The 27,250-nt window shown below is 33.9% G+C and overlaps 1 protein-coding gene across 8 annotated transcripts in view; it reads left to right on the top strand.

Annotated features, from left to right (window-relative positions):
• Window positions 1–27,250, top strand: part of LOC127066930 (glutamate receptor ionotropic, kainate 2-like) — a 74,334-nt gene that overhangs the window by 404 nt on the left and 46,680 nt on the right. For all 8 annotated transcript variants that reach the window (XM_051001216.1, XM_051001215.1, XM_051001219.1 and 5 more), the window contains exons 2-3: window positions 5,905–6,096; window positions 20,970–21,131. In XM_051001216.1, the coding sequence (XP_050857173.1) occupies window positions 6,003–6,096; window positions 20,970–21,131 (256 nt within the window). In that variant the 5' untranslated portion in view covers window positions 5,905–6,002. The remainder of the gene's footprint in view (window positions 1–5,904; window positions 6,097–20,969; window positions 21,132–27,250) is intronic.

Below are 27,250 nucleotides of genomic sequence, written 5' to 3' on the forward strand. Positions count from 1 at the left end.
AATTTTTACAAGAAAAAATTCAATGTAGCCATTTATCGATTACCCACGTGGTGTCTTTTAAGAGACACAGTACACTCAAGAGACGCGTTTTTTATTTCGCTAAGGATTATATAAACAGGTCAAGTATACGACTCGAACGTCCTCCTTTTATCGGGGCGCACTAGTAAGTTAGTTAGGCGAATATGGAGCACGTCGAAGGAAGGAATCGTTGACCGTTCGAAGTCTTACGATTTCAACTACGAAGCTTCTCTTTTTTTCTCGTTCTTTTGAATAAAACAACGATGCTAAAGAAACTTTCTTTACGAATCGAATTTTCTTTCCAACTTTTATATGAGGACATTCAAGTACTAGATACTACGTTTACAACTTTGTTTTTAATTTGAATTTACGTTCGAGATCGTATTTAATTGCTTCTTAATAATCTTCGAACGAAAGAATACACTTTCTCTTTTTTTTATTTTATTTTTCTCGAGAAGAACTACGAAGACAGGGATCTGTAATCGTTAATAATTTTTTTCAACTGTATACGTACGCATTATGTACGCGTATTTACATAAAATACGTTCTTTTAATAATTGTTAGAACCTCGAATATAAACGATCGTTGACCTTCTAGAACACGTGGTAGTAGTACACGGTACGATTTCAAGCCGTACAAGTTTTATGCAGAGGCAGCCATTTGTTCAGAACGTGTAGTGTGGTAATCCTCGAATATCATTTTCAGAGGAAATATATATATATATATATGTATGTATGTATGTGTAAAACTAATTTTACAATCGACCCTGATTATCCTTCGTTACTGCGACCAATTAAAACGAATTTGTAGTACATAGATCCTTCGAGGAGAAGAAAGTTACGTCGATTTTAATTGGATCAAAAGTAAACACAAACATACACACACACACACACACACACATATATATATTCTTTAGTTAATATAAAATTGTGAGTATAAATCAATTTTTTCTTTTTTTCTTTTTTTTCTATTCTTTTTTTCCCCCTTTTTTCTTTAAAAGACAGCACTCAAAACGTCAATGTAATTCGATCGAAAAGCAGTTTACGACATCGTAACTATCGGTGAGATCTGTAAATCTAGTGTGTTTCACGCGGTGAATTGCTTTTCACGGCAACTAAACGTGAACTATTTTGTCCCACGTGCGAACGGAAGTACCGGCAAATTAAAGTGGAACGTGCTTTCGTCCTTCGTTTCTTCCTTCTTTTCTCTCGCACGTGCACCTGCTTTTCGCGTATCCTTTTCTAACACGAGATCATTCCATTTTTGTTCTTTTATCGTTGCTACGATAATCGTTGAAAAAGAAAAAAAAAAAAAAGAACAGAAAAGAAAAAGGAAAGAAAAATAGAAAGAAAACGTTGTATCATTTCGAGATTTATTCATTATTATTCATTAACCAAAACGGATAATGATTTTCTTTATTCTTTTTTTTTTTTTTTATTTATTTACTTTATAAACTTCCATCTCAAATACGAAGGAAAGAAAGAGATTTCAATTGTTTTCGGTGTTTTATCTTTTTCATAATAACCTTTATATACTCGTGGTGGTTAACTGCATTCGTGTCTCGTTTTAATTCCACGTTCATAAAATTACGGAGATATTTTAACGAGCTCGCGGTTGAAAAGTTTACAGAGTCATTAAGCTTTATCTCCATTTAGAGTTAGTAATTTACTTCACTATCTGACTTGTTTTTTTTTTTGTTTGCTTATTTCCTTTATCTTTTTTTTTTTAATCGCGTAATAATATAACGGATCGTAAAAAAAATGTATATTGAAAGAAAGAGAGAGAGAGAGAGAGAGAGAGAGAGAGAGAGAGAGAGAGAGAGAGAGGAAGAAATGAAGAAAGAGAGAATAAAATCATTTTGAAGAAACGTTACATATGTTTGCATTCTTTCGAAATGTACGAAATGTAGATAGAAAGAAAGAAGAGAAAGAAAAAATACGAAGGAAAGTAATGTTCGCACGTATCAACTTAACTGTATCCATATGATATCGTAAAGATGTTTTGGAAGGACGATAAATCACGAAGATGGGTAGAAAAAGGAAAAGCTGCTAAGTGAAAAATATATATTCGTAAAATGGTTTTACGAAGGTGACCAACTTTCCCTCTTTCTCTCTCACTCTTTCTATCTTCCTTTCTCTCTCTCTCCCTTTTTCTCTTCGCTTCCTATCCTTTTCCGAATTCCTCCTTTTCTCCACCTTTCCCGTGATTAAGGCGTTTCTATAGCCACGACGAATTATCGTCGAATAAAGTCGCTCGATTAAGGCGAACTGCGAGCGACGGCAAACGAATCGGAAGAATTTCGTTTAACAGCTCGCTCGTCTTCTTTTCAAAGGACTCTCAAGTTGGGATTCAAGAGAGCAAGACTAAAATGAAAAGAGAGAGAGAGAGAGAGAGGGAGAGAGGGAGACTATCTTTCAATGATTTCCACTATCTCCCTTTTCTACATATTAATTATAGAAAAATCGATCGTTAAAATAGATTATTATGTATAAAAAAACAAAAGGAGATGACTAAGGGTTTCCTTTTATTATCGTCTACCAATGTATAATTTCGACCACGTGAACTATAATTCTCCTTGTTCCTCTGCCAATGCTTAGGTATGCATAAAAATGTGTAAAAGAGAACCCGTTATATTACTTTTCGCATGAGAGATCACCGATATTAAAAACGTAGTTGGTTTATTACATTTTTTCTTTCAGCAAGTATCGAACCTCACAAATTCTTTTTCCCATATGCGTTTGGTAATATGGTTGAGAAGGTTTTTCGGAATAAGTAACGTTACAATTTTTTTTTTATCTTTTCTCTTTATTTTCTTCTCTCTCCTTTTTTTTTATTATAACAAGTTCATTCTTAAAAGAAGTATCATTATGCAAAGCGATGATCCTACTTAAATGGAGGAATTTGAAATGTAAATCTTTGAAGAAAATGTAAATTTTACGAAATCCATGAGCAATGATTTCGTGTATATTCAGGAAAGAATACGAAACATGCTTTAATTAGAATCTTTTCATTTTAATATCGTATAAATTACATTTAGAACTTTTATAAATGATTCTCTTTTTTGTACTTACACTTTTTGTTTTTCAATGCTAAACTTTCGTGAGTGTCGAAGAAGAAGATCGTGGGTGCAAATAGGAAACATTCAAGGTGATCGGCCAACATCCGGGTGATTCGACTACGATTCGATGACCGCATTGAAAACCTATATATGTTGTGTATACATAGATACATATATATATGTACATATGCATATATATATATATATATATATATATATATATATAGATATATATGTACACCTTATGTAGGAAGTCGAAGTAGGAACGAACTCTGACTCATAAACTCTAGCCAATGTATGTGCTTTGAAAACACGCGCTTTCGAAAAGTCGCCAGCCAGTCTGCGAGTTGGCACCACCACAAAATATACGACATCGGAATCTTTCCACGAACGAACTAAAAGTCGTACCATTGTTTCTTCTGAAGCGAGGCGTATACCAAGAAGAAAAGCGAGCTTCCCCCTTTCTCCCTCTTTCCTTTCCCCATTTTCTCGATCCTCCTCCAACGCTCATGAAGGAATCACGACATTGAATTAAAGTCTCGTACACTTAGTTTTCCGAAGCTCATTTCTCTTTTCGTCTTCTTGTAACCCGGACCATTTGATTTCACTTTATATATATATAGGGTAATAAGAGTAAAAACCGGAATCAATTGCGTCATTCGAAAGGAAGTAATAATAATAACGAAAAAAAGGAAAAACAAAGCTATATAGAAAGTATATAAAATAAATAAATAATATATAGTAGAAAAAGTAAAATAAATAGAATAATAATCAAATACAAAAAAAAAGAAAAGAAAATAAAACAAGATTAGCAACTGTGTTTTCAAGGGTATTATTCAACTGATTTATTTTATATAAACAGCCAATCGTATCGTCCGTGTTCGTCGAAAAGATAGAATGGAGAAGAATCGAAGTAGATACCTATCGGTTATCTATGTTGTGGATTTTTCCCTTTGCATTGAAACCCTGAAGCTAATTTCCTTTACGAAGAAGCCCCCAAAGCACTGTGCTTCTGTCTCTCTCTCCCTCCCTTTCTTTCTCTCCCTCTTTCCCTTACTCTTACTTCTCTCTTTTTCTTTCTATTCGACTAACTCACTCATTCTTTTTATTCTCGATACAATGTAATCGTACGCTCTCTTCGTAGCTCGTTCGCGGGTTTGCTCGTGTTAGTTTGGAAAAAAAGAAAACGACGCGTATCGAAGGAGAAAGCGTCTAGACAAATTTCTGGCGTTGTGCTACGAGCCAATCCATTTGCCAGATCGCTATAGACATAGCAGAGTATGGAGACTTTATCGTTCGATGGAAAAAAGAAAAGAGAAAAGGAAAAAAGAACAAAACGGCAGGATGAAAATGCGTCGATATCGTCAGCCTTTATTTCTCCGACTTTTAAAAAATTTTAAATATACGCTTGACCGATAGAAATGTCCATCTTATTTATGAACGAATGAAGAGACATCTTATATATACATATATATACGTCGCTAAAGCTAGACAACTTTGAAAGCTTTCCAAGATAGTCGTGGCAAATCTCCTTTATCATTTTAACATTACGTTCTCCAAAGTTATTTTACATTTGAATTTCTCGCCCTTCCTTTATAGCTATAGATGTTCCCTCTTTCCGTCTTCATTATCGATCGTAACCAAGACTAAGAAAAATCTCTCGACGAGAGGCACTTTTTCAATGGTTGTTCGTTAAAATATCATTTGTTCGTAATGAACGAAAAAACTTAAAAACTCGAAACTCCCTCTTGAAATCGGAATTTAACGTTACTCTTGAAGAAAAATATATATATATAACGAAAATTTATTCTTCCTTCAAGTTAGAATAGCACAAGAATAAAAGTATACGGAATATCGTTGACCAGAAAACTGACAAAGCTATACACTTTTCGCATGCGAGTAGTTTCGATTGAGACCGGGCAGAATTACGGTTCACAGTAAAATCAGAAACGACTCACGCGTAGCAATGTATTTCCACTCGTGACTACCAAACGCGATGCTTTTCGATATTCGAAAGAGCTTCGAGTACCATCGATATTTATCGGTAAAAGGCTAAAAATGTCAAAGACCGCTGTCGACTGTTGAAACTTAAAATAATGTAATGCGCATATGTACCGACTAATATTATCGTTCATTGAAAAATAATATAATAATATAGAAAGTAAATATTTTAAATCTCGCCATTTTTCAAACTTTATTTGTGTTTCGTTATATCGATTTGTTAAAAAAAAAAAAAAAAAAAAAAAAAGAAAAAGAAAGAAAAACAACAAATACTGCCTCGTTCGTCCTCGTTCGAAGCATTTCGATGTACATGTCCAACCGTATCATTTTTTATAACGACAAATAAATATGCGCATTGGCAAACGCGTCGAATGCGTTGGGAGATATAGGAAAACGGTCTATCAATAACTTGAAAATATAGAAACAGATCTCGTCGCCTTGAGATACATGAGAATTTATTCTCGATATACATAATCATAAATTTCTTTCAAGTACATGCATAGTGAGTGTGTAGAAACCAAAAAAAAAAAAAAGAAAAAAATACTCTCAAGTTACTTCAAATGGAACAATTTTACGCAGAGTCGAATTATTCAGGATGATAAAATCAAATATAAGATTATCACGTTTCAAAAAAAAAAAAATGAAAATACGAAACAAAACGAAACAAGAAAACATTTTTAAATATAGCAACGATAAAGATGACAAAAAAACGAATCTTTTCTACAATAACGTGTTACATTTATTCTGATCCATCGTAATTCTTTATACGTTGAAAGAAAAATCGATGAACAATCTGTACGAGTAGAATTTTTTTTGAAAATTTTCAGATAAATGCAAGAATCGGAGAAATTCCATTGCCGTTGGGCATAGACGCGCGTGAAAAGGGCCACCGAAGGGCCACAACGCTGGGTTTTCGAGATGAGCTATGAATCTGGGCTATCTGCTAGCCTCCATCTTCGTCCTTCAGCTGCTTCAGCTGCCATTTGTCGTCGAAACCTTACCCTCTGTCGTGAAAATCGGTGAGTGTTTAAAATAGATACCTAAATATTCTTCTTGATCCCAATCGAAATTCGATAGATCAAAAGTCACAAGTTCAGTATGAACAAATGCATGGAATCATGTTGCATAATTTATTTGTACAGATCGGAGAAATTATAAAAATAAAGATAGAGAGAAAAAGAGACTAAAAAAGGGAACGCAATTTTTAAATCTTTGCAATTAATCTTCAAAGTTTTAATCTTTAAAGTTAGCGACAGATTCGAACTATTTAATTTTCAGTCTCTCTTTTTCTCTTTTCCACTTCCTACTTCATTTCAGCGTGGGTTGTTAATTAATGAGCTCTCACTGTGAATATTCGCTGTTGTCTTGCCATGACTAAAGTCACAGACCGAATACGGATGAGTGGCATAAATTATCGTACCGTGGTTAACCGTGCATCAGGGAAAATCCACCAGAATTGGCAATTCGTCAGTATTATCCATGATTATGAAGCATTCTTGTTAACTCATTATTGATATTAGTTTTCATTTAACTGATTATTCCGTTCCGTAGAATGATGAATAATCGAGTCTGGTTAACGAAACGATCAGCATAAAACAATGGAGATAGAAAAAAATGTTAATATTAGAAAGAAGATTGCTATTCTTATTCATTTCGTTTTAAGAAATTAAACCGTAGCTAGATCTTCTGAATATAAGAAACAGTCTTATTTGTTTTCAACCCGTGAAAGAATGGTGAAAAGAGAGAAAAGAAAGAGACGTTAAAATACATCGAGGAATGTAAGCGAAGAAAAAGTAATAAGTGAAAAGGTAAGCAACATGGCAACTAACGAAAAGATGGTTTGAGAAATACTTTTCACTACGACTACCACAGTTGTCAGAACATTTGATATATCTGTCAACTGTTATCCATTCCCTTTGTCCAAGAGAAATGTTTAAAAGTAAAATTTACACTGCTCTTAAAATTGAAAAATGTCTTTTCTCGAAGATACCACGAATAGTTTCTCGAACGAAAGATTCTTGGAACTTGACTTTTGCTTAGATTTTTATACGGAGACAAAATCGTTGTAATGGCGTTCTCTCTTGGTCGAATAGAACTTATTCTTCTTCTTCTTCTTGTTCTTCTTTTTCTTCTCTTTCCTCTTGGAAATATTGGTACCTTTACTGTGAATGTCTTCCAAATAGAGAGAACGACGAGAAAAGACGGCGGATGAAAAGAAACTGAAGAGGAGGGAGAAAAAAAAGAAAGAAGAAAAAAAGAAAGATATTGAAAAATTGAAAACGCGTCACCAACTAGAGAAACCATACGAAAGAGCGATTTTATACGTAAGCGTATTATCTGTCGTTTTCTGGTGAATTTCGAAAGTGCAAGAAATTTGTTCGTCTTTAAAAAAAAAAAAAAAAGAATGTATAAAATAAAAGAAGAAAGAGAAGGATCGAACGAAAAACAAAACAAAAAAAAGAACGTATCGATTAGAATCGATTTAGATCGTTTTTTAAATCTTTCTTTTTTCTCTTTTTTTTTTTTTTTTCATTTGAAATATGAAACATACCGAGTAAAATGTATGCATAGACATTTAGATTTTGATACGAAACGTTATGATCCATAAGGGTGTTTCGATATCTCAAATGGTTTCGAAGATAATCGTCTCTCACTTAACTTTTTTCTCCGTCGAGAGTAACTCCCTACGGTCGTGTTTGAAAAAGAGTAAGAGGGGAAAAAGAAGGAAAAGTATATCTCAGTGATATGAATCGTGTAGCAACATCGTTTCAACCGGAATAGTTGTGTATAGGCCGAGAAGCCATTATTTCTTTCCGAGTAAATCCGCGTATGAAAGAAGAAGGGAAGATAAAGAAAAATGTTTTGAAAATGAGGCAGAAACTGTAAAGAAAAAAAAAAAAAGAAAAAGGAAACAGAAAAAAAAAGAAAAAGAAAAGGAAAAGAATAAAAAAAGGACAAAATGCAACTACTCGTTCGCGAATCGTTTGAAACGAATAACTGCGTTCGCTTTTCACCTCCTACCTCTCTTTTTCCATTCTTCACGATCTATCCAAGCTCTAACAGTACTCTTTCACCCTCTCGTGAAACGCAGGTCGGATAACAACGTTTACAGGCGGCAATATAAACACCAGACAAAATTCATTTCCCTTTCAAAACGTACTACACTTTGTCGCGAGCCGCTTACAAAGCCTTGGGCACATCTACTTCGTTCTTTCTTCCACAAACAACTTATCTTTCCTGAGTATGTTCGCTAGTTCCTTTCGAGAAGAAATTTGAGTTTGTGGGAATGACGATTCCTTCCATATAAACGTCCTTGAAAAAGAACGTCGATATAAACAATCAGAATTTATTTAATCGCGTCGAATTTACTTTTAATCGCGATTAATAAAATAAATAAAAAATAAGGATGGATTTATCGTGAAAGTTTACGGGAAGTATCGTTTAGTACATGTGATAGAAACCATCCTCAATAAGGCAAGTGATCGGTCGATCGTTCCGTGTTAAGAAAAGCCGTTGAAACGGTCGTTCGCTTTATTTAGGACACGAGTAGAAAAGCGATAGTTGGATGGACCGTAACCGGAAGGTTACCGGCCAAGCGTAAAGTTCCTTCTGAGGAGATCATCCGGCTATCGTGGCTAGCCACGAGATTCGGTTTCAAATTCCGCTTGAAATTCGTGTCTGTTAGTTCGTTCGTTCCTTCGTTCGTTCGTTCGTTCGTTCGTTTGTACGTTCGAAGCACTTTATACGAACGAGAAAAGGTGTGCCGCCTTTTCGTCGAATGTTTTCCGGAACTTGTCGTCTTACGAAACTTTGGAGTTTTAGCAAGACTTCCGACCCTCGTAATCCTATGGTTTATTTACGAAACAACTTGGTCTCGTGTAAAACGCGAGCTACCACAGAACGTCGGCTAACGTCGAATCGCTTTTCGATGGACACGAATAACGTTGGATTAGATCGATTTGGAGTTTGATTTCGGACAATATAGTAGTAAAAAAGTATTTATTTAGTGAGACGTTCAAACTTGATCTGTATTTAAAGGCTTTGATGAATCAATAAAAGGAAAAATGTTTTTCTTGTTTTTTTTTTATTTTCTTTTTTCGGAGTCATTGTTTAATTATAATATTTACTATTCATTATTCTTATATTATCTATAACATTTAATATTTATTATTCTTTTAAATACCAACTTATAATTTCTAATATTAATTCGCATAAACATTTGATACCTTAATATATCTTCAAAGACAATATTTTCTTAACTTTTAATATACCAATAAAATAACATCCGTAAACCATATAATTACTTAATAGTTGAAATAAATAAAACAAAAAAACAAAAGAAAAAATCTACTATTTTCGAAGGAATTAAACTCTATGACTTTGTAAACAAAAACTACGTTTCCAAAGAAAAAGAATAGTATTGAAAACCCACGTAAATAAACAGACGAAAGGACGTCGAGATTGAGATCCGGATGCGTGATCAAGAGTCACTTTCAAAATTATCGTCAAAGTTTACATACAAACGAAGATGTTTCTTTTGCTTTCTTATCGCTATTTTTAAGCGTAATAACGTCGATACGCCTTTGTTATTTGCATAGAACGATAAAGGGAAACTCGTTCGCAAAACCAATCTCGCGGTCATTGAACATCATCGTAGCCTTATCGTGGCCACTTGCTGTCCGAGCCAGTAGCGTGGAAATCGATTTTCTCGAGCAACGAGCAACTTTGTCGGGACAAACTTTCGATAACGACAGTTCCCCCATCGAAACGATCGCGATTAGTTTCGTTTTCCTATAATATAACACAATACAACGCAACGCAACGCAACGCAACACGATACAACGATCGGCTACGATTTCTTCCTTTTCTTTCATCTATCTATTTTTCTTTCCTATTTGAAAAGCGAACGTTCATGTTCATATTTTCGTATGAAAAGAAAGGGAAAACAGCCTCGGTAGTGTAATAAGAACTATATACGTGAGAGGGCTATAACGCGATTATACTTGAGGGCTTCAGCCAAGTACCCCTAAAACCTCTCCGATTCCAACTATCGCTTCGTTCTAGCCAGATATCGTCCACGATAAAATTTGTCGATAGAAAATTGTCGATGCTAAACCCGTCAATTCTCTCTTTCTCTCTCTCTCTCTTTCTTTTTTCTTCGCTTCCATGCCTGATAAGAAACGCGGAGAGAAGCTCTCGTAACGATTTCTGTCTTCGATAGTAGTATACCGAAGAAGAAATCGAAATAGAGGATTAAAAACTTTACGTCTTCGCACTAGGATCGGATCATAGCCGACATTGCTGTCCTACTTTTTAAAAATCGATAAGAAAACAATGAGATATAAGAATAAAATAGAATTCGATAATCTTTTATCAGCGATTTTAATAATATAATACATTTGGAGGAACAATGCTCGAAAGTATAAAAAGAGAGGAAGAGAAAAGGGTATTATGTTAGGATCGTTCATATCACGCGATATTTTTCTGTCGTTTTGTCCTTCCCCTCTTTATTCTCTCTCCTTCACATATCGGCGTAAATCACGTGAGACGAGGCAGTCGTTGGGTTCTCTTAAGTAAGTTACATGGATCAACAGACCCACCTGTTAAGAAATAAAGAACATAAATAATGATCTCGAAGTTATTTCAATTTCCGACATATTAAATCGTATTTAAGAGTATACGTACACAGATGTAGAAAGAAGATAGCTGTTTAAAAAGATATATCATTCGCACGTTATCTCACGAAAAGAGATCGTTGATAACCGTCTCACGCTTTATCATAGCCTATCGTGGATAGTCCCCTAAGCGTTGACCTAAGCGGCTCGGCAGGAACGGTAAATATTTTCCTGAAAATATATCCATAGGACGTTAGATGAGACTGGATAGTTGCCAACTACGAACTTCGAACGTTGACCCATCTTCGTCGTATCTACCGAAATATCTTCGCGTATCTTCCTTTTGTGTTAGCTTATCGACGAAGGTGCACATCCTTCAGTTTATTTTTTTCTCTTTCTTAGATCTTTTTAGTTCCGTAGTAACGACAACCTCGGAAATTACAGTACGGAAACTCGGTTTAACGCGAACGGGAATGGTTGATAATAATTTTAGCAAACACTTTGAAAGTGGCGTTTCACGAAGGAACCTTTTATCTGGTGGATTATAAAATCACAGGGAATTGAAATCCGATAGTGTAACGAAGGAATAGAAAAGGAAAGACAAGTCGTTAAAGTTTATCGTTCGCGAAACGACGTGTTGTAAACCTTTAAGGTTTTGATGATATAAAAGTTTATTGAAAACATTGTTTCTGCGTTATGAATCGATTATTAAAGATTCTTTCCCGTAGTAAGAGACCTAATCGTCGATATTAACTCTATAAAACGACGTAAATGTCGTCGTTGTCGTTTTCTTCCTTGATTACGTCTAAATATAATGGTAAAGTTGAATAAACAGAGGGAGGGTGGCGCCCATTAGCGCGTAATTGTCTCCACGGTCGTTCATATAATAACCATCCTGAGACGACAACGAAAACGACGACGGTGACTATGGCTACAAGGATGACAAAGACCAAGACGATAACGAGGATAGTATCCGATTGCGCTACGGCTTCATCGAGAGAGTTTCCGACGTTTCTCGTGCCTCACAACTCCGAATTATTGCGATATCATTTTTTGAATCTTATGTCGTGTTGCTGAAAGTTTAATCCAACGTTCAAATTAATTTTATTTCTCGATATAATCCCATAATAAAAATTTATCTCTTCAACGTTTTACTCATCTATGTATGTATATTTTATTATACAATATAAAGCTTCGTATGATCGGCTTATAGAGTTTACGTTTTATAACGATGGATCTACGAACCACCCGATATAATCGATTATTTAACAACGTACGCGAGATATTACTTCCCGAATCGAATAACACCGTTCATTATCGAGAAGAGAAACAAATTTTTTTATTATTTTCCAAAGGAAATAACAAGATGTGTGAGTAACTTAAAGTTAAAGAAAGTTAAATTATATGAGAAGTTACGGCTATGTAATATGAAAGTTTGAAAGATTATACGATTATAGGTAGAATGTTTATAGAACGAGTTTATATTTTCCAAGAATCCTTCTTCCGACCAACAGAATTTAACACCGGTCTTAGCTCCGTTTCGTCGGTGTTTTCCAGTTTCGTTGATCCCTCCCTCCCACTCGTTATTCCCGGTAACGCAATAACACTGTTATCACTAGACATTTGCAGGGAATATCCATAGACATTCCGTAGAAATGGCAGGACAGTTTTACCTTTAGATGGAGAACGGTCACGTTAATTTCAACCGCGGATCTTGTTGCATTATTCAACGAGCACATTCGTCTTCGAAGTTCACAGCTGTATCCATACAACTAAGTTAGTTTGCAGGTGCGTAAACATCCTTTGGGATGTCTACCGAAGTCTAAGATCTATACTTTCCATCTATATTTATTTATCAATTCGAAAGAGAGATCAAGCTTCGCTTTAGAATGAACGTTGTTCTTGAAAAATATTTCAAACGATATCTCGACACTGTCGCATCTTCCAAGCTCACGCGAACTTGGAAACATCATATTTGCGAAAGCCTGATTCTGTATTCATGAAAAAGCATAGAGATTGAATCAATTCGCAGGAAGGTTGCGACAGAAGAATGATGAAGCCGCAAAAAGATACTTTGCTTTTATAAGTAAATATACCTGTGCATACATATGTGTGTGTGTATGTGTGTGTGTGTGTGTACGAACGAACGTATATGTAAATTTTTAAATATCATATTTATTCATATTTTTCTCAAAATAAAAACCTTATATGAGCATTAATACAGAGAGAAAGAACGCAACAACAGAAAAAAAGAAAAATTTGTAGATCAAATAACGTTACTAGATAATAAATATTCTGCTTCATTTAGAAAATATCGTTATTTCGTGCATGATAGAGAAATAGAGAAAACTTTCAACTCTAACGCAGCAGTGAATTATTGGAATTACATAACGCTGTACCAGTGGGCATTCGACACAAGAAACACATTTCGCGCGAGACTCGTTGACGGATTTAATCAAATTTATGAGTTGGAGACAGAATTAGAAGAAAGCTTTACAACGTGTTGCTTTAGAAAAACTCGTACGTAGAAAGTCTATAATAAAATATTCATCGATTTCGTTAGTATAATTTCTTCGTGTTACTTTAACATTTCAGAATAAAATCGATCGCTATGTATAGATACTAATCCTTCTTTTTTATGTGTTCAAAAAGTAAATGTATTATCATTCTACAAATTTGATTATATACATATATATATATCATAATAAATGTTAGATTATTAGTCGTTGATCTCAATAAAAAAATCAAGAAGAACTGTTTCGATTTCACGAATGTTTTATAGATCGAGTATTTTCAGTAACTCTAGCAATTACGCTTTCCAGTCCCAGGAGCGTACCGAATGGAAAGCGGATCGTGCGTTTAATGATGCAGGGAATGGCGAGGTGGTACCAAAGATATATGTGTGTCTGTGCGTATGTGTGTATGTGTTATGTGTATATGTGTGAACGGCAAGAGAGAACGCTGAGAGTGGTTACGCTGCCGAATTTGACATGTATGTAATACATGACCATGTATCTATATATAGATACGATACATAAGTATACATGCGCGTATCTTTGCGCGTGCGCGCGTGACAGAGTGGCTGTTGCAGCTCGTAAATGCTTTTCGTTGTGCACGAAGCAATGTGGTAACGTTAATGAGTCTAATTTCAAATGGTGCCGTAGCCTGTGAGAGAACATTAACGACGAAGGTGTCGAAGAGACAAGAGCCTAACATCGAGATTAATCGGATCGAGAGTAAACGGAGAGAAAGCGTGCGAATAGTCGATTTTTCAATGAAAATTTCGCCTTCCTGGAGACTCATGTAACATTAACGAGAGACATTAGTTTAATAACTCGTTAGTACCGCTTGGAAGAGCGCCCTCGGCGTACTCTCGTCGATTTAATTTCCACGAGCACGAAGGAGCTTCCTACAAAATTCGATACACAATATAGATGATACATAATGTGACTGTTAATTAAGAAATCAAATATTAATGTCAACATTTAGGTTTAATTAAATGAGATAATTCGATGGGATCAAATTGAATCTTCGTAAATTTGTTTCTCACCTTTTCTTTGTCTCTCTTTTTTTTTTATGATACATTTCTTGTATGATATTTAAGATTAAAAATTTATAACGCTCTTTCTCTCTCTCTCTCTCTCTCTCTCTCTCTCTCTCTCTCTCTCTTTGTCACTTTATCTTTGTCTCTGTAGTCAACGTAGTCATAGAAAACGATCTATAGATTCTCTGACTGACCTATTAATTCGTCCAGAGAAATTTCAAGATTAATATGGCCGCAGGTCGTATAGGCGATTACTATTAATGGCCAAAATTATCGGCTTCGTACATGGTACCATCTCAGTCGCCAAATAGGCATATCGACTTCGTTCGATAACGTAGTTTTGTCATTAGGAAATCCGACCTAGAAACCGCTTGGCACTAACTCACACCGCTACGGTTTCGATCACATCGAATTAAGGCTATGAGATCTCACTCTCTACGAAAACGATTTTGACGGAATAAGCACACTATTATTGATCGATCGTTCCAACCTTCGCTTTGTCTGTCTTAACAATTATAACTTAATAACGACTTCGGAATAACTTGGCAGAAACGATCGAAACTTTTTCTTTGGAGACACATATCTGTTTTTCCACATAGTTGGACATAGTTCGATATTTCTTCTTCATTTTATTTTATTGGTCTCTCTCAAAGGACTCTTTCGTCGTCTGCGTATAGCCTCTCGATCGAACAGAAAAGTTTGCGAAAAAACTTTTCATTCAAACTTTTTTAGGAACTCTTTCAGCCCACTCCTCCTTTCTCAACTTATATAGGTATACCTACTTCTTTTCCACTTTTCTTTTACACCTTTCTATCTATCTTCGATCAATCGTTTTGCCGTCTGTCTCTGAAAACTGACTTTCTCGGAAGAACTTTTTTATTTTCTTTTGTCTTCTCTCTATCGTTCTATCTAATAAATTTTTCTCATGAGACTCGAACATTTTTTACTGATCGAGAAGTAGAAGAGAGAGAGAGAGAGAGAGAGAGAGAGTGCAAGTAGCATTTTTCGAAATATCTCTTACCTGATCTTCCTCGTGTAAGGCTGACATCATTTTTCTGTCTCTCTATCTTTATCGTCCAGTTCTCGTTTCAATTACTTGCCATCTTATCCTCTTCGAGAGTCACTCGACTCTTCGAGAATTTCAGTCTCCTTCACGAAAGATGTTCGCGATGAAAGTCTTTTATTCCCATCTCTTTTTTTCTTAATTCCAAAATTAATATACCCGGAATGTAATTCGCCAAGAGGATCCTCCTAAAACTAATTTAGTGTAGATACTATACTTGATTAGTCTCATTTTTTAACTTGGAACGTATACATTTGTAAGTATATTAAATGTGTACTTTCGATAAGTAAATATACTTACAATTTCTATATTTCTACGAGAGAAATTGTAATTTAACTTGAGTAACATTGAATTTACATTAAAATTAATTAGTGGAAACGCAAAGTGGACGAAGTAAAAGTCGAATAATAATTACCTATAAAAAACTTCGTAACGATTTAAAAATTATAATCGTAGGAAGGAAGAAAAAGTAGTGAATTGGGGAATAATTTTATTCTGGAAATCGGATTTTTCTAGTCGATAACTAAAATGGATATCTCGACCTTACTCGAAACTCCTTCCAAGTTCATCGGAAAGTTTCGAGAGTGTCAAGAGAAACTCGACGATTACGAATTTTAGTACTTAAAGAGTGTCGTCGATTCTCGCACAGGAAGGGCCAGTCTTACGCGCTTCTTCCACTCGATAAAAGTTTTAACGACAGGTTCGTTACCGATGTCTTTTGATAAGAATTTCTTGTACTTTATATTGGAGCTTATCGAATCTTGGTGAATAATTCTCTCCTCTAAGGGAAGTTTACGATCTAATAATTCTGTATCAAAGTTATCGATTTGTTTCATCGAAGAAAAAGTAGAGGGGACAAGGGATGAAAAATTGTTGAAACTTTTTATGACTGAGTAGAATCAACATTTCAAAAGTTTTATACTTCCGTGAGTGTATATATGAGTTTCTGGTTTGATCGAAATGTATGTATTATATACATCGATCAACGGGTATATGTGTTTGTCGTAGAGTCAATTATATTTTGTTTTAAAAACACGTACATAAATGTTTAATCAGAAGGAAATAATTGCAAGAAGTTCATCGTCAGATATTAAATCAAAGTTAATTGCTTCATTCGTAGTCAGCGAGAGAGAGAGAGAGAGAGAAAGGGGGGGGGGGGGGGGGGAACCCTTTCCCTCTTCGTCGGTTAAAACAATTTGTGGCATTTCAAAGGAGCCAAAGAAAGTTGGCGTAAGTTAGATACGGAACGATACAAAAACTTGTCCCACCCTCAGGGAAAGATTGTTCTGGTAGGAAAGTTCATCCGACCTCTTCTAAAAGAAACGGGAAAGAGTCGAGTTCAAATTTATCGCGTTGCAACACGAAGTAAAACGAACTTTGGTTCCTATCGACAAAGAAAAGAAACGAGGCATGATCGAGAGAATTCAATGTTACGAGTGTTTATCGAAAATGGAGGAGAATAATAAAAAAACAATAACAACAAAAAAAAGGAGAGTTGAAGAAAAAGAAAAAAAAAAAGAAGACCGTACAATATTTATTAGCGTAATTTATTAGCTAGTAAATTTCTTATTCGATGAGAATAAAATTAAATTAATTTGTAAGTTAGTCTATCGAGTAACCGATCTAAAGTTTCAAGAATATATCCTCTATTTCTCTACTTCTATTTTCTTCTTTTATTTCTTTCAACAATAGAGTCCGTGATAATAAACGTATACATCGTCACAATCGAAAAAGATTTTTCATGGAAAGTTCAGGCGAGTTCAATTCGAGTTTTCACCGATAAACGTATCACGATACACCCTCGGTTTGTACCCGTGAGAAATTAGCGGAATTAACCCGTGTAGATAGTAGCAGCATAGATCCGTTCGATATTCCTCAATCCACCGGGATTGTCCTCGATCGACTTGAAAATGGTTCGGGGATAAACGTAAAAATGAGGGTAATCTCGACGTTGGCCAATCTGCGGATTTTCGATTACTTTCGATCTATTTTTTCGAATCTAAAACCCATTGTTCTAATGTCTTTGAATATTTTCATTCTCAATCAAGATCATCCACGTAGGAATATATCGATTTAATTTAAAATAAATAGCTCTAGCCAATATGATTATTGATTATTGGTTATTATGAATCATAAAGTTTTTGATATTTGAGATGATTGAGATGATTCTTGAAGATTATAAGGTGATACTTAAACGTGCGAATGTTGAAATATCGACATAAATCGTTCGTTGACATTCGAGACACGAAGGGATGATAGTAAAAGCGAAAGAGGCGAAAGGACGCAATAAGATAAAAGCTTCCGGGAAGCGAATGTTCTTTTCTTTAGAAGTCACACATACACACATGAACGTACATACAAATATACACATACATACACGTATATAGATAGAAAGTTTGCTATATAGTTATAGTAAGTTCTAGGATATATAGATACGGTAAGGATCGTTAGACTAGCTGTAGTCTTCGCCCTTTTTTAAAGCTCGTTTGTACTCTCCACTCTTTCGAGTTAAACGTTGCTAATGATTAAGTGAAAGCATTACGTGACGGACAGACGGTATTCGAAAGCATCGTATCAAAAGAAGTCGTCGGTGTTTCTGGTGAAGAAAGGAAAAGAAACGGAGCGCTTAACGCGTTAGAGGAAAAAAAGAGACAGAGAGAGAGAGAGAGAGAAAGTGTGTTTGTGTGTATGTGTGTATGTGAGTAAGGAAGTCTATTCGAAACTAGAAAAGAACCGATTCTGCTTGTATGTACGTATGTACGTTAAATGTACGGATAAATGGATTAGTTAGCTACGACACGAAACAAGTGGTGAAAGAACATCAAGAGAGAATGAAAAAGAAAAATGAAAATGATGGATTTATAGCGGTAAGCGTTAAAAGAATTCTATAATCAACGTCGATTCCTAATCCATCTTTCGTTTCGAAGGATTTTCTTTGTCATGATCTATTGTCAATTGATCATTTCATTTCTCTCAAATTCTCTTATCGTCCGTATTAATTTTTCAAGATATTATTTTCTGCTTGTCAGTCAGAGGAAAAGGAAAACTCTTCTTGCTTTAATCTATTATTCTTTTTTCTTTTTTTTTTCTTTTTTTTAGAAATAATTGTCACTTTAATTTCGAACATCCACGTAACAATACTTTGTAATAATAGCCTCACTAGTTATGCAAATTACTTAAAACTAATCGTGGCAGTACAATCGCAATTCACTTCGTTCGTTTATTATGTTTATTTATTGCCTTGGACATTTAACAAACGGAACTCGTATTTGACCGACGTATGGATATAGTCCGTAAGAGTGTCGGAAGAATAATTGAAAATACAATACATTTGCGTCACGTATAACGAGGATTCCAGTATGTCGGTAGTAAAAAAGAGTGAGACAGAAAGTACAAGCTGAAATCGTTGCAGTTTCACGTCATATCGCACGGACGTCGTGTCGCGCACAAGCCGACCCACAGAAATAACTGTACCTATATATTTTTGGCTTGTTAAACTAAATGCAAAACCCCGTTACGGACGTGCGTGGTCACGAAAATGGCTAACGACCGTACGGTCTCTTTTATTAAGCAGGACACGAGTTTTTTTCAAACTCCAAGCTTCTATAATAATAAAGCCGATTGTTTTCATTTCTATTTTTCCATTCGTTTTCTATCAATATAATATCGATTAAGTTCGAACACTTGGCATCGTTATACCGACGCGAACGTCGAGCATTAAAAGAAAAATACCCAGCAAAGATATAGACTAGAGATTTGTAGAAACAAAAGAGTAGGTGCGAAAGGGGATCGTGATAATAATCGTTACCGAGAAAGATTTTCAAGAGAAATATCTCGTAAAAGATAACGATTTTCCTGATTTCTCTCCAAGTTAAAGATATTTTACATTTCTTCTAAGATTTGCAAATTTGACTACTCGACCGTCTACATACTTAATTTTAATATCGCTCTCGTGAAGGAGAATAATTTGTATAATTTTTTATCTTACTCGACGATCTTCGTTAGACACTTTTTAACACACTTTCACAGTCTTTCACAATCGAAAGATACTGATATCCTGTTCGTCATTCTTTCATCGTCACTTTGAATATCTCCTTTCTCATATTTTGCTTTTCTTTCTTTTTTTTTTTTCTTCTTTTTTAAAAAAGACAACAATATTTTTCTAACACCTTGAAAAGCATATGCCTGAGGTGACAGGACTAAATAATAACGTAGAACGTCATGAAGTAATCGGTTTGCGATGAGGACGACGTATAGCCTCGTTCTATCATTCAAGTTTTTCGCATAGCTTTCCATCAAGAGCTTCTTTCTCATTCATCAGTGTTCTTCTTCATGCTAATCCTCAAAGTTTACTCTTTTGCACTTCGTCGAAACCGCAACGCCGAAGGCTCTGGGTCAAACGGTTGTATTCTTTCTTTCGCTTCCTCCTTTTAAAAATAGGAAAAAAACTATCAAAGCCATCGCCACGGACTAGTTAATCGTTCGTTCTCTTTCAAACTACCGCGAGCTATGTGCATGCATTTCGAACGACTCCCTTTTTCTTCCTGTGAAAGCATCACTAGTATCTTTGATCCTTCGTATTCGAGGATGAACTCGTGGGAAACTTAAAAAGAGTACAATTCTAGATTGGATGATCCCTTTCACTTGACGCTTCTTTTATAAACCTCTTTTTTTCTTTCTTTCTTTTCTCTCTCTCTCTCTCTCTCTCTCTCTCTCTCTCTTTTTCTTTCTTTCTTTCTTTCTTTATTTACTACGAATAAATTCTCTTTCACTTCCGACGTTTCCTCGGCGTTAAATCTTTATTTTAAGAAACGTAAGTTTTCCGAAAGTGTGTCAGCTCCTTTCGGTCGATCCTACAAATAACCAGCTTATTTTTGATAAAATGTAAAAGAAGAGAGATAAGTAAGGTATACGTTACGATCAAGTTCTTGACATCATCGTATATATTTTGAACATTGGTTCTACGGTCTGTAAACGAATTTGTTTTACCACTCGAGAACCCACGCAACCTGCTGTTTCACACGAAATGGATTGCTAAAATGCAAATCGCTGTTGTAGACGAGAGAATCTGCACCGATTCGCAAGACTATTCTATCGTGAGAATATGTAACTTCGAAGCCGTTTAACATTCTGTTTCAGAGAAGGACCACTTACGTCTTAAACAGCATGATTACGTTTAAAGTAAATTTACGCGACCGATCGTGTTAAGTCGTACCCTTTGAAACATGATAAACGTTCGCGTTCAAAGAGGAGAATTTTAAAAAGACAAAAAATCGATGTCTTCGCACATTCATAGTTGCATCACGTTTATATGAAATTTAACGAACGTTCATTTTTCAAAAATAAATGAAAAAAAAATGAAAGAGAGAGAGAGAGAGAGAATTATAGTTATGCAAAACATAGTAAAATTTATTATCCATAAGACAATATCTAAAACGTGATTGGGATTCAAACTTGACGCGAAAAATGATGCGGGCTTAACGTTACAATGATTATTTAGGACAATGGCTAATAGTATGTCGATCGTACATAGACAGTTACAGTCATGCGCTAAATGTCCTCTCGTACGATCGATAACCAAATTGGAATAGAGGTTAAAATTAATGGACAATGTTTTTCTAACAATCATTACGAACATATTGATATTAACATTAGCGTTTTTATTTGCAGGAGCTATTTTCACTCATGACCAAAAGGATAGCAGTACGGAATTGGCTTTCAAATACGCCGTGTACAAGATCAACAAGGACAAAATTATTTTACCGAAAACCACGTTGGAGTACGATATTCAATACGTGCCCAAAGATGATTCTTTCCACGCGTCAAAAAAGGGTGAGTGAGAAAATAATGAAAGAAGTAAAATATTTTTATTGTAATAATTCGTAGCGCTTTCTTTTCTTTTTATTTTCTTTTTTCTTTTCTTTCTTTCTTTTTTTTTTTTTTGTTTCATCATAACGACGTTGCGTTGTAAAAGTAATTGCAGCGATTCGTTATAGACGAATTAAAGGTGAAAGGTTTTCTTAAGCGAAAGAAATTTTTCTTGACGAGAAAAGCGCTTCGTAATAGGATTTAATTTTCTCGTGGGTTGCTCGGGAATATTATTTGTACGTTCATCTAGCCCGAGAGCTCGACGAGTTATTAATGCAAATAAGATGTCAGCTATTTCGTAATGATTGTTTGTGACTAATAGTAAGCCGAAAAAATATTTTTTATGATTATACTCTTTTTACGATTACTCTTGAAACGTTTATAGATATATCTCTAAAATCTCGTAAATAGTAAAGCTTTTCGATCATACGTATTCCTCCTATATATAGACTCTTGCTCGTTATCGAAAAAGAAAAAAAAATTTTTTTATGGTTATACACTTTGGAAACGTACAAATATATCTCAAAAGTTTCGATTCGATTTACACGTATTGCAAAAGTTTTTCGATCATACGTATACATATATATATATATATATATATATATATATATATATATATATATATATATTTACTCGTTACCGTTTATTTATTTAAATTATAATTTGCACGAACTCATTCCGATTCTATCGACGCTCCGAGGGAAAATAGGGATGGACAATGGAATGTCCATTTTTTTTCATTCTCGAAAAACAGCTCGTCCACAAGAGAATTTGTACGAGAATTCAATATCAACCGGTAATCCTTTGGCGAGGTTTGTTTCCATTTTGTATGTCGGTACGGTTACATGCAATCCCGTGAGAAAATCAGATAAGTGAATTTATTCTTTTCTTTTTGTCGGATCGTCGAACGTTCGAAATCATTTCCTTTCGCAATCTCTTGCCGTTGAATTCCATCAAAGTGACTATACGCTCCTGCTTGCCCTTTTCTCGTCGTACCTTTTACCGTTTTATCATCCCTTTCCTTCCTTTTCATTTCTCGTCTTTTATATCTACGAAAATACTTTGTAGACGCGTCTGGTAGCAATAGAATCGGTAACTTGTACTTGAGAACAAATTTAAACGATATAAGATAATATGATTCGAAAAAATATTTAAAAAGCTAATACAGAATTGTCCGCATTTTCTCATAAATATTTTTTACGATTATCTAAACGAGTAAAAACGCGACGTCTCGATCATTCTCCATTGAATATTAATCGTTCTAATTCGATATTCTGTTCGACTAGTTCGTTCGCGTATGAATCAATATTGACACTTGTTCTAGAACAGTTTCAGAATTCGTTTCGATATCGTTCCTTCGATCGAAGATATTTTTGTTAAACGAACACGGTGGTCGTTCATTGAAATTAGTTTAAATCGAATTATTTAAGGATACTAAATAGTATGCATTTTATTTGACTTTGGTTTATATCGTCCTGCTTGGACTTGGGTAACGTAATCTGCGAGCCGAAGGGACATTAGGACGAGGAGCATACAACGTCAGCGACAAAAATTGTCAGAGGGAGTGGGAGCTTGAACCTCGTTAGTCAAGGCAAAGTCTAACAAACGATTATTCGGCGGTTCGTTTCGTGGCTGGAAGCCAGAAAACGGTCGTTCGACCTTTCTTTCTCTCTCTCTCTCTCTTTCTTTTTTTAGTTTCCTTGACGACCAACTCAGTCTTTCTTCTCGACATCAAAGGATTCTGCGTTTACGTTCTTCCAATCAGTTTTTGAAACATTTTTCGTAAGCAGTTTATTTCTTTACAATTTTATTTAACGTTGGTCCTTGAAAAAAGAAAAATTAAAATATCGATCGTCCGAAAGACGTTTCCTTTGGTGGCGATTATGACGTAAGGCGTTTTATACCGTACATATAGATGTAACGTAACATATATCGGCCAGTGGAAACGAGGTGCTCCACAACGGCATGTCACGTGTTCGAGAGCAGCACTTGAGGGTTCTGTTCCCGATCCCTCGCACAAGTACTGCTGCTTCTTCATGTTGCTAGGGCCCTCGATCTTCGATCTTCCGTCTAAAACTTCCATGGACATGAATACATAAGCGAATGTATTTACATATCGGAAATAGGGCTAGTCATGTAAAATCAATAAAATCGATCCGATACTAGCTGTCATTCTTCTCTCGACCACTTATCATTTTTCGAACTTTCAAACTATACTAAGACTATAGCGTAGATGGTCTTCAAATGATCGAATCATTTTTTAAATTCGTTCGAAATATGTTAAAACGAATACGTACTTTAGAACTTGCGATAATTCTACGAAGTTCTAGGAAGTATATTTATTGAAGAAATTGCTTCTATTATAAGAGTAGTATCTGAGTACGTAGATAAAAAGAGGACATTTTCTCCTTTAAAATGGTTTTTGTTTCAACTCTCTACGACTTTCCGTTCCGCGGATATATCCTTTTTAATTTGCCATTCATAATTCTCTATAAGCACGTGCTATCTGGAGTAACATTGAATGAGTGCGTACGCAAGTGTAGTAAATAGTAGAAACAATTGAATTCCAAGAATTTATATAGGTCACTGGGTCAATGGTATTTTTGAAAGAAATTATATAGGTCAGTGTGTCAACGTAAATACTTTTTATTGATATTAGAATATCTCCAGAACTAAGCATCGTAGAGACTTAAAAAAAAAAGCATTTTAAAGGAAAAATTTTTCTTTATTTTATAAGCGTATCGGTAATTGTTAATTAACAATTTGTTATAAACAATTTGTTAAAAATAATTAACGTTATTTTTCCAAGCTAAAACTAATAAAATAAAAGACTAATAATTCATATAATCATTATATACATTTTTAATAATTTGTTATGAACAATTTGTTATAAACAATTTTTTATAAACAATTGACATAACTAATTTTCTGAAAGCTAAGGTCATATATAATGTGTACATATATTGTATACATACATATATATATATATATATTTAACAATTTGTTATAAAAAATTTGTTATAAATAATTTGTTATAAATAATTTGTTATAAACAATTTGTTATAAATAATTAACGTTATTTGTTCAAGCTAAAACTAATAAAATAAAAAACTAAAAATTCATATAAACATTATATATATATTTTTAATAATTTGTTATGAACAATTTGTTATAAACAATTTTTTATAAACAATTGACATAATTATTTTTCTGAAAGCTAAGGTCATATAATGTATACATATATTGTATACATACATATATATATATATATGTATATATTTAACAATTTGTTATAAAAAATTTGTTATAAATAATTTGTTATAAATAATTTGTTATAAATAATTAACGTTATTTTTTTAAGCTAAAACTAATAAAATAAAAGACATCATTCATATAAACATTATATACATTTTTAACAATTTGTTATGAACAATTTGTTATAAATAATTTCTTATAAACAATTGACATAACTAATTTTCTGAAAGCTAATCATATATAATGTATACATATATTGTATACATATACATATATATATTTTACAGTATGTTATAAACAATTTGTTATAAACAATTTATTATAAACAATTTGTTATAAATAATTTGTTGTAAACAATTTTTATGAACAATTGACATAACTAATTTTTTTGGAAGCTAAACCAATATATAATTCATGCATATATCGTATATATATATTTAACTATTTGTTATAAACGATTTGTTACAAACAATTTATTATAAACAATTTGTTATAATTTCTCAAAAACTAAGAATCGTCATTCTATGAAAAATAGGAGTTTTGTTAAGCCTTACATGTGATAAAAAGCAAACTGAGTTCATGAAGTAAATTGAAGGACATTTTTAAAGGTTTTAGGAAGTAAGCTAAGGAAATAGGAAATTCAATTTTGAGTTCCAAATGTGTGCTGGAAGTTAGAGTATAGAGAAAGTAGAATGGTTGAGTAAGCCTTTGAAGTCGCACAATGTAAAGAGAAGAGTATAAAGGGTCAGGATGTGACAGAACACAACAGAAAGAAAGAAATCTAAAAGAAATAACACGTTTATAGAATTAAATAAAATTTAATTAGAATATCGACGAATTAAAACTAAACACCATTCAAAGAACAAACCTCAAAAAAAGATACGATAAGAAGAGTCCTGAGTAACAATCAACTTTCAAACTCTGACGTCCCAGTAAATATACAATATTTGTTAAGTAAATTCGATTATGATAATTAATAAGTTTTTTACTTAACGTGGATAAAAAAGAATAACTTGGAGTATCGAAAATATTTATATGTACATATATATTCGAAACGGTCAATTCAAAAGTTCGTTTTTCGAAATGATAAAACGTTTGACTTGAGAGGAAATTAATTTTTAAAAATCTACAGATACTCTTACTTTTTCCAAGATGGAATTCTTGCGTATGCATTTATGCGTTTCTTTTTTCTTCTTTTTTTTTTTTTTTACTTCAAGAGCTACCTTATTTCTTACATCACGAAGTAAGTATAAGAAAGAACATAGAGAGAAAGAGAAGGTAAGAGCTTTCAATTTTCTTTAGTAAGTTCGAAACACCTTAAAAGGATAGCTTCTCCTTTCGAGCGTATGAAATGTTTCGTCTCTTGATATTTTCTTCGCTCGATGTATAGGACGCGTTACGAAATGAGATGTTCCTTTTAAACAAAAAGAAACGAGGGAAAGAAGAAACGCCATAGTAGTCGAGAAAGTACTCCCTCAATCAGACTGAAATTGTGCGACTCTTGGAAAGACGTGGACTAGGATGGAGCAGAATTGATTCCTGTCTAACGTTGGAAAAGATTTAACGCGCAATTACTCTGATTGCATGTGAAGGGACGAATTCAAATTTGATTGGACAATATCAAACATCAAAGAACAATAGCGATATTCATTAGGTAGACGAACATCTTTATCCTTTTCTTTCTCGATAATACTTTTTTAATGATCGTTATCTCTGAATAGAATTATATTCGATCGAAAAAAAGATCATTGTTGGAATCGTCCGTGTCATGCGATATTTCTCTGTTGTTTTGTTCCTCCTTCACAAACCATCCATTCACTCTTTTCTACCCTCCAACTCTTCTTATTGAACGTATAAGATGAGATAGAGATTGTCTTGCTTTACTCGTGTAGCGTATCACTTTTATTTCTTCTTAAGAGATAAAGAGCATAGACAATTATCTTAAAGTTATTTCAATCTCCGATAATCGATCGATTTATGTCACGATTTTATACTATGTTTAATATTAATTACTTCGTATCATTGTAATTTACCGAGTCAATCACGAAATTATTATTTTTTTTTTTTTTTTTTTTTTGTTAGGTTTCAAGCAATTGGCGGATAAGACTTCATTAAGGCGAAATATTACGGTTTAAGTGCTAAATACTCAAGTTACTTGCAGATTACGATGAAACACGTTCCATAAGGCGGAGGAGGTTAAACCGACTAAATACTTTGTAGTTTTAATGAGAAGCTGCGGGCTTTGTCAGAACGAAGAAGTACGACTGCTTTTCCACGTGGAGAAAGTTTATCCGGAGAAAGTTATTCCGCAGAAATTACCGCTGGGTTGCACGTAAAAAGTAGAGCCAATTTGCGTTTAAGAATTCTGCGTTTCCGTTTCCTAACATAGACATTTAAGCTCGTTCTCGTACTATGTAAATATGGAGAAGGTGACAGAGACAAACTAGCCGTTCGCCAGAGACATTTCGAGTATAGAGATTTTGTCGCTATACTGAAAATGATTTCTCTATAATTCTAACGCGTTTATATTACCATTTAACTGTTCAATTAAATATTTAAATCAATGCCAATTTGACGATTAGTTGAAAGAGATAGTTGATCCGTTGATTATAATATATTTTATTCATGAATTTTTTTCTTTTCTTTTTTTTTTACAATAATTTAAAATATCGTTAAAATTTGAGCGAAAATTTTTTATTATCTCTATTTTATCGTTTTAATTCTTGGAATAAATTAGACGAATATAGTTCTACGCTTAGAAAATTTTAGATAGTTGAAAGATATAGTTCATTCATTTATCATAATATATTTTATTTACGAATTATTTT

Source organism: Vespula vulgaris, chromosome 10 (assembly GCF_905475345.1).
Source record: "Vespula vulgaris chromosome 10, iyVesVulg1.1, whole genome shotgun sequence".
Classification (NCBI taxonomy): domain Eukaryota; kingdom Metazoa; phylum Arthropoda; class Insecta; order Hymenoptera; family Vespidae; genus Vespula; species Vespula vulgaris.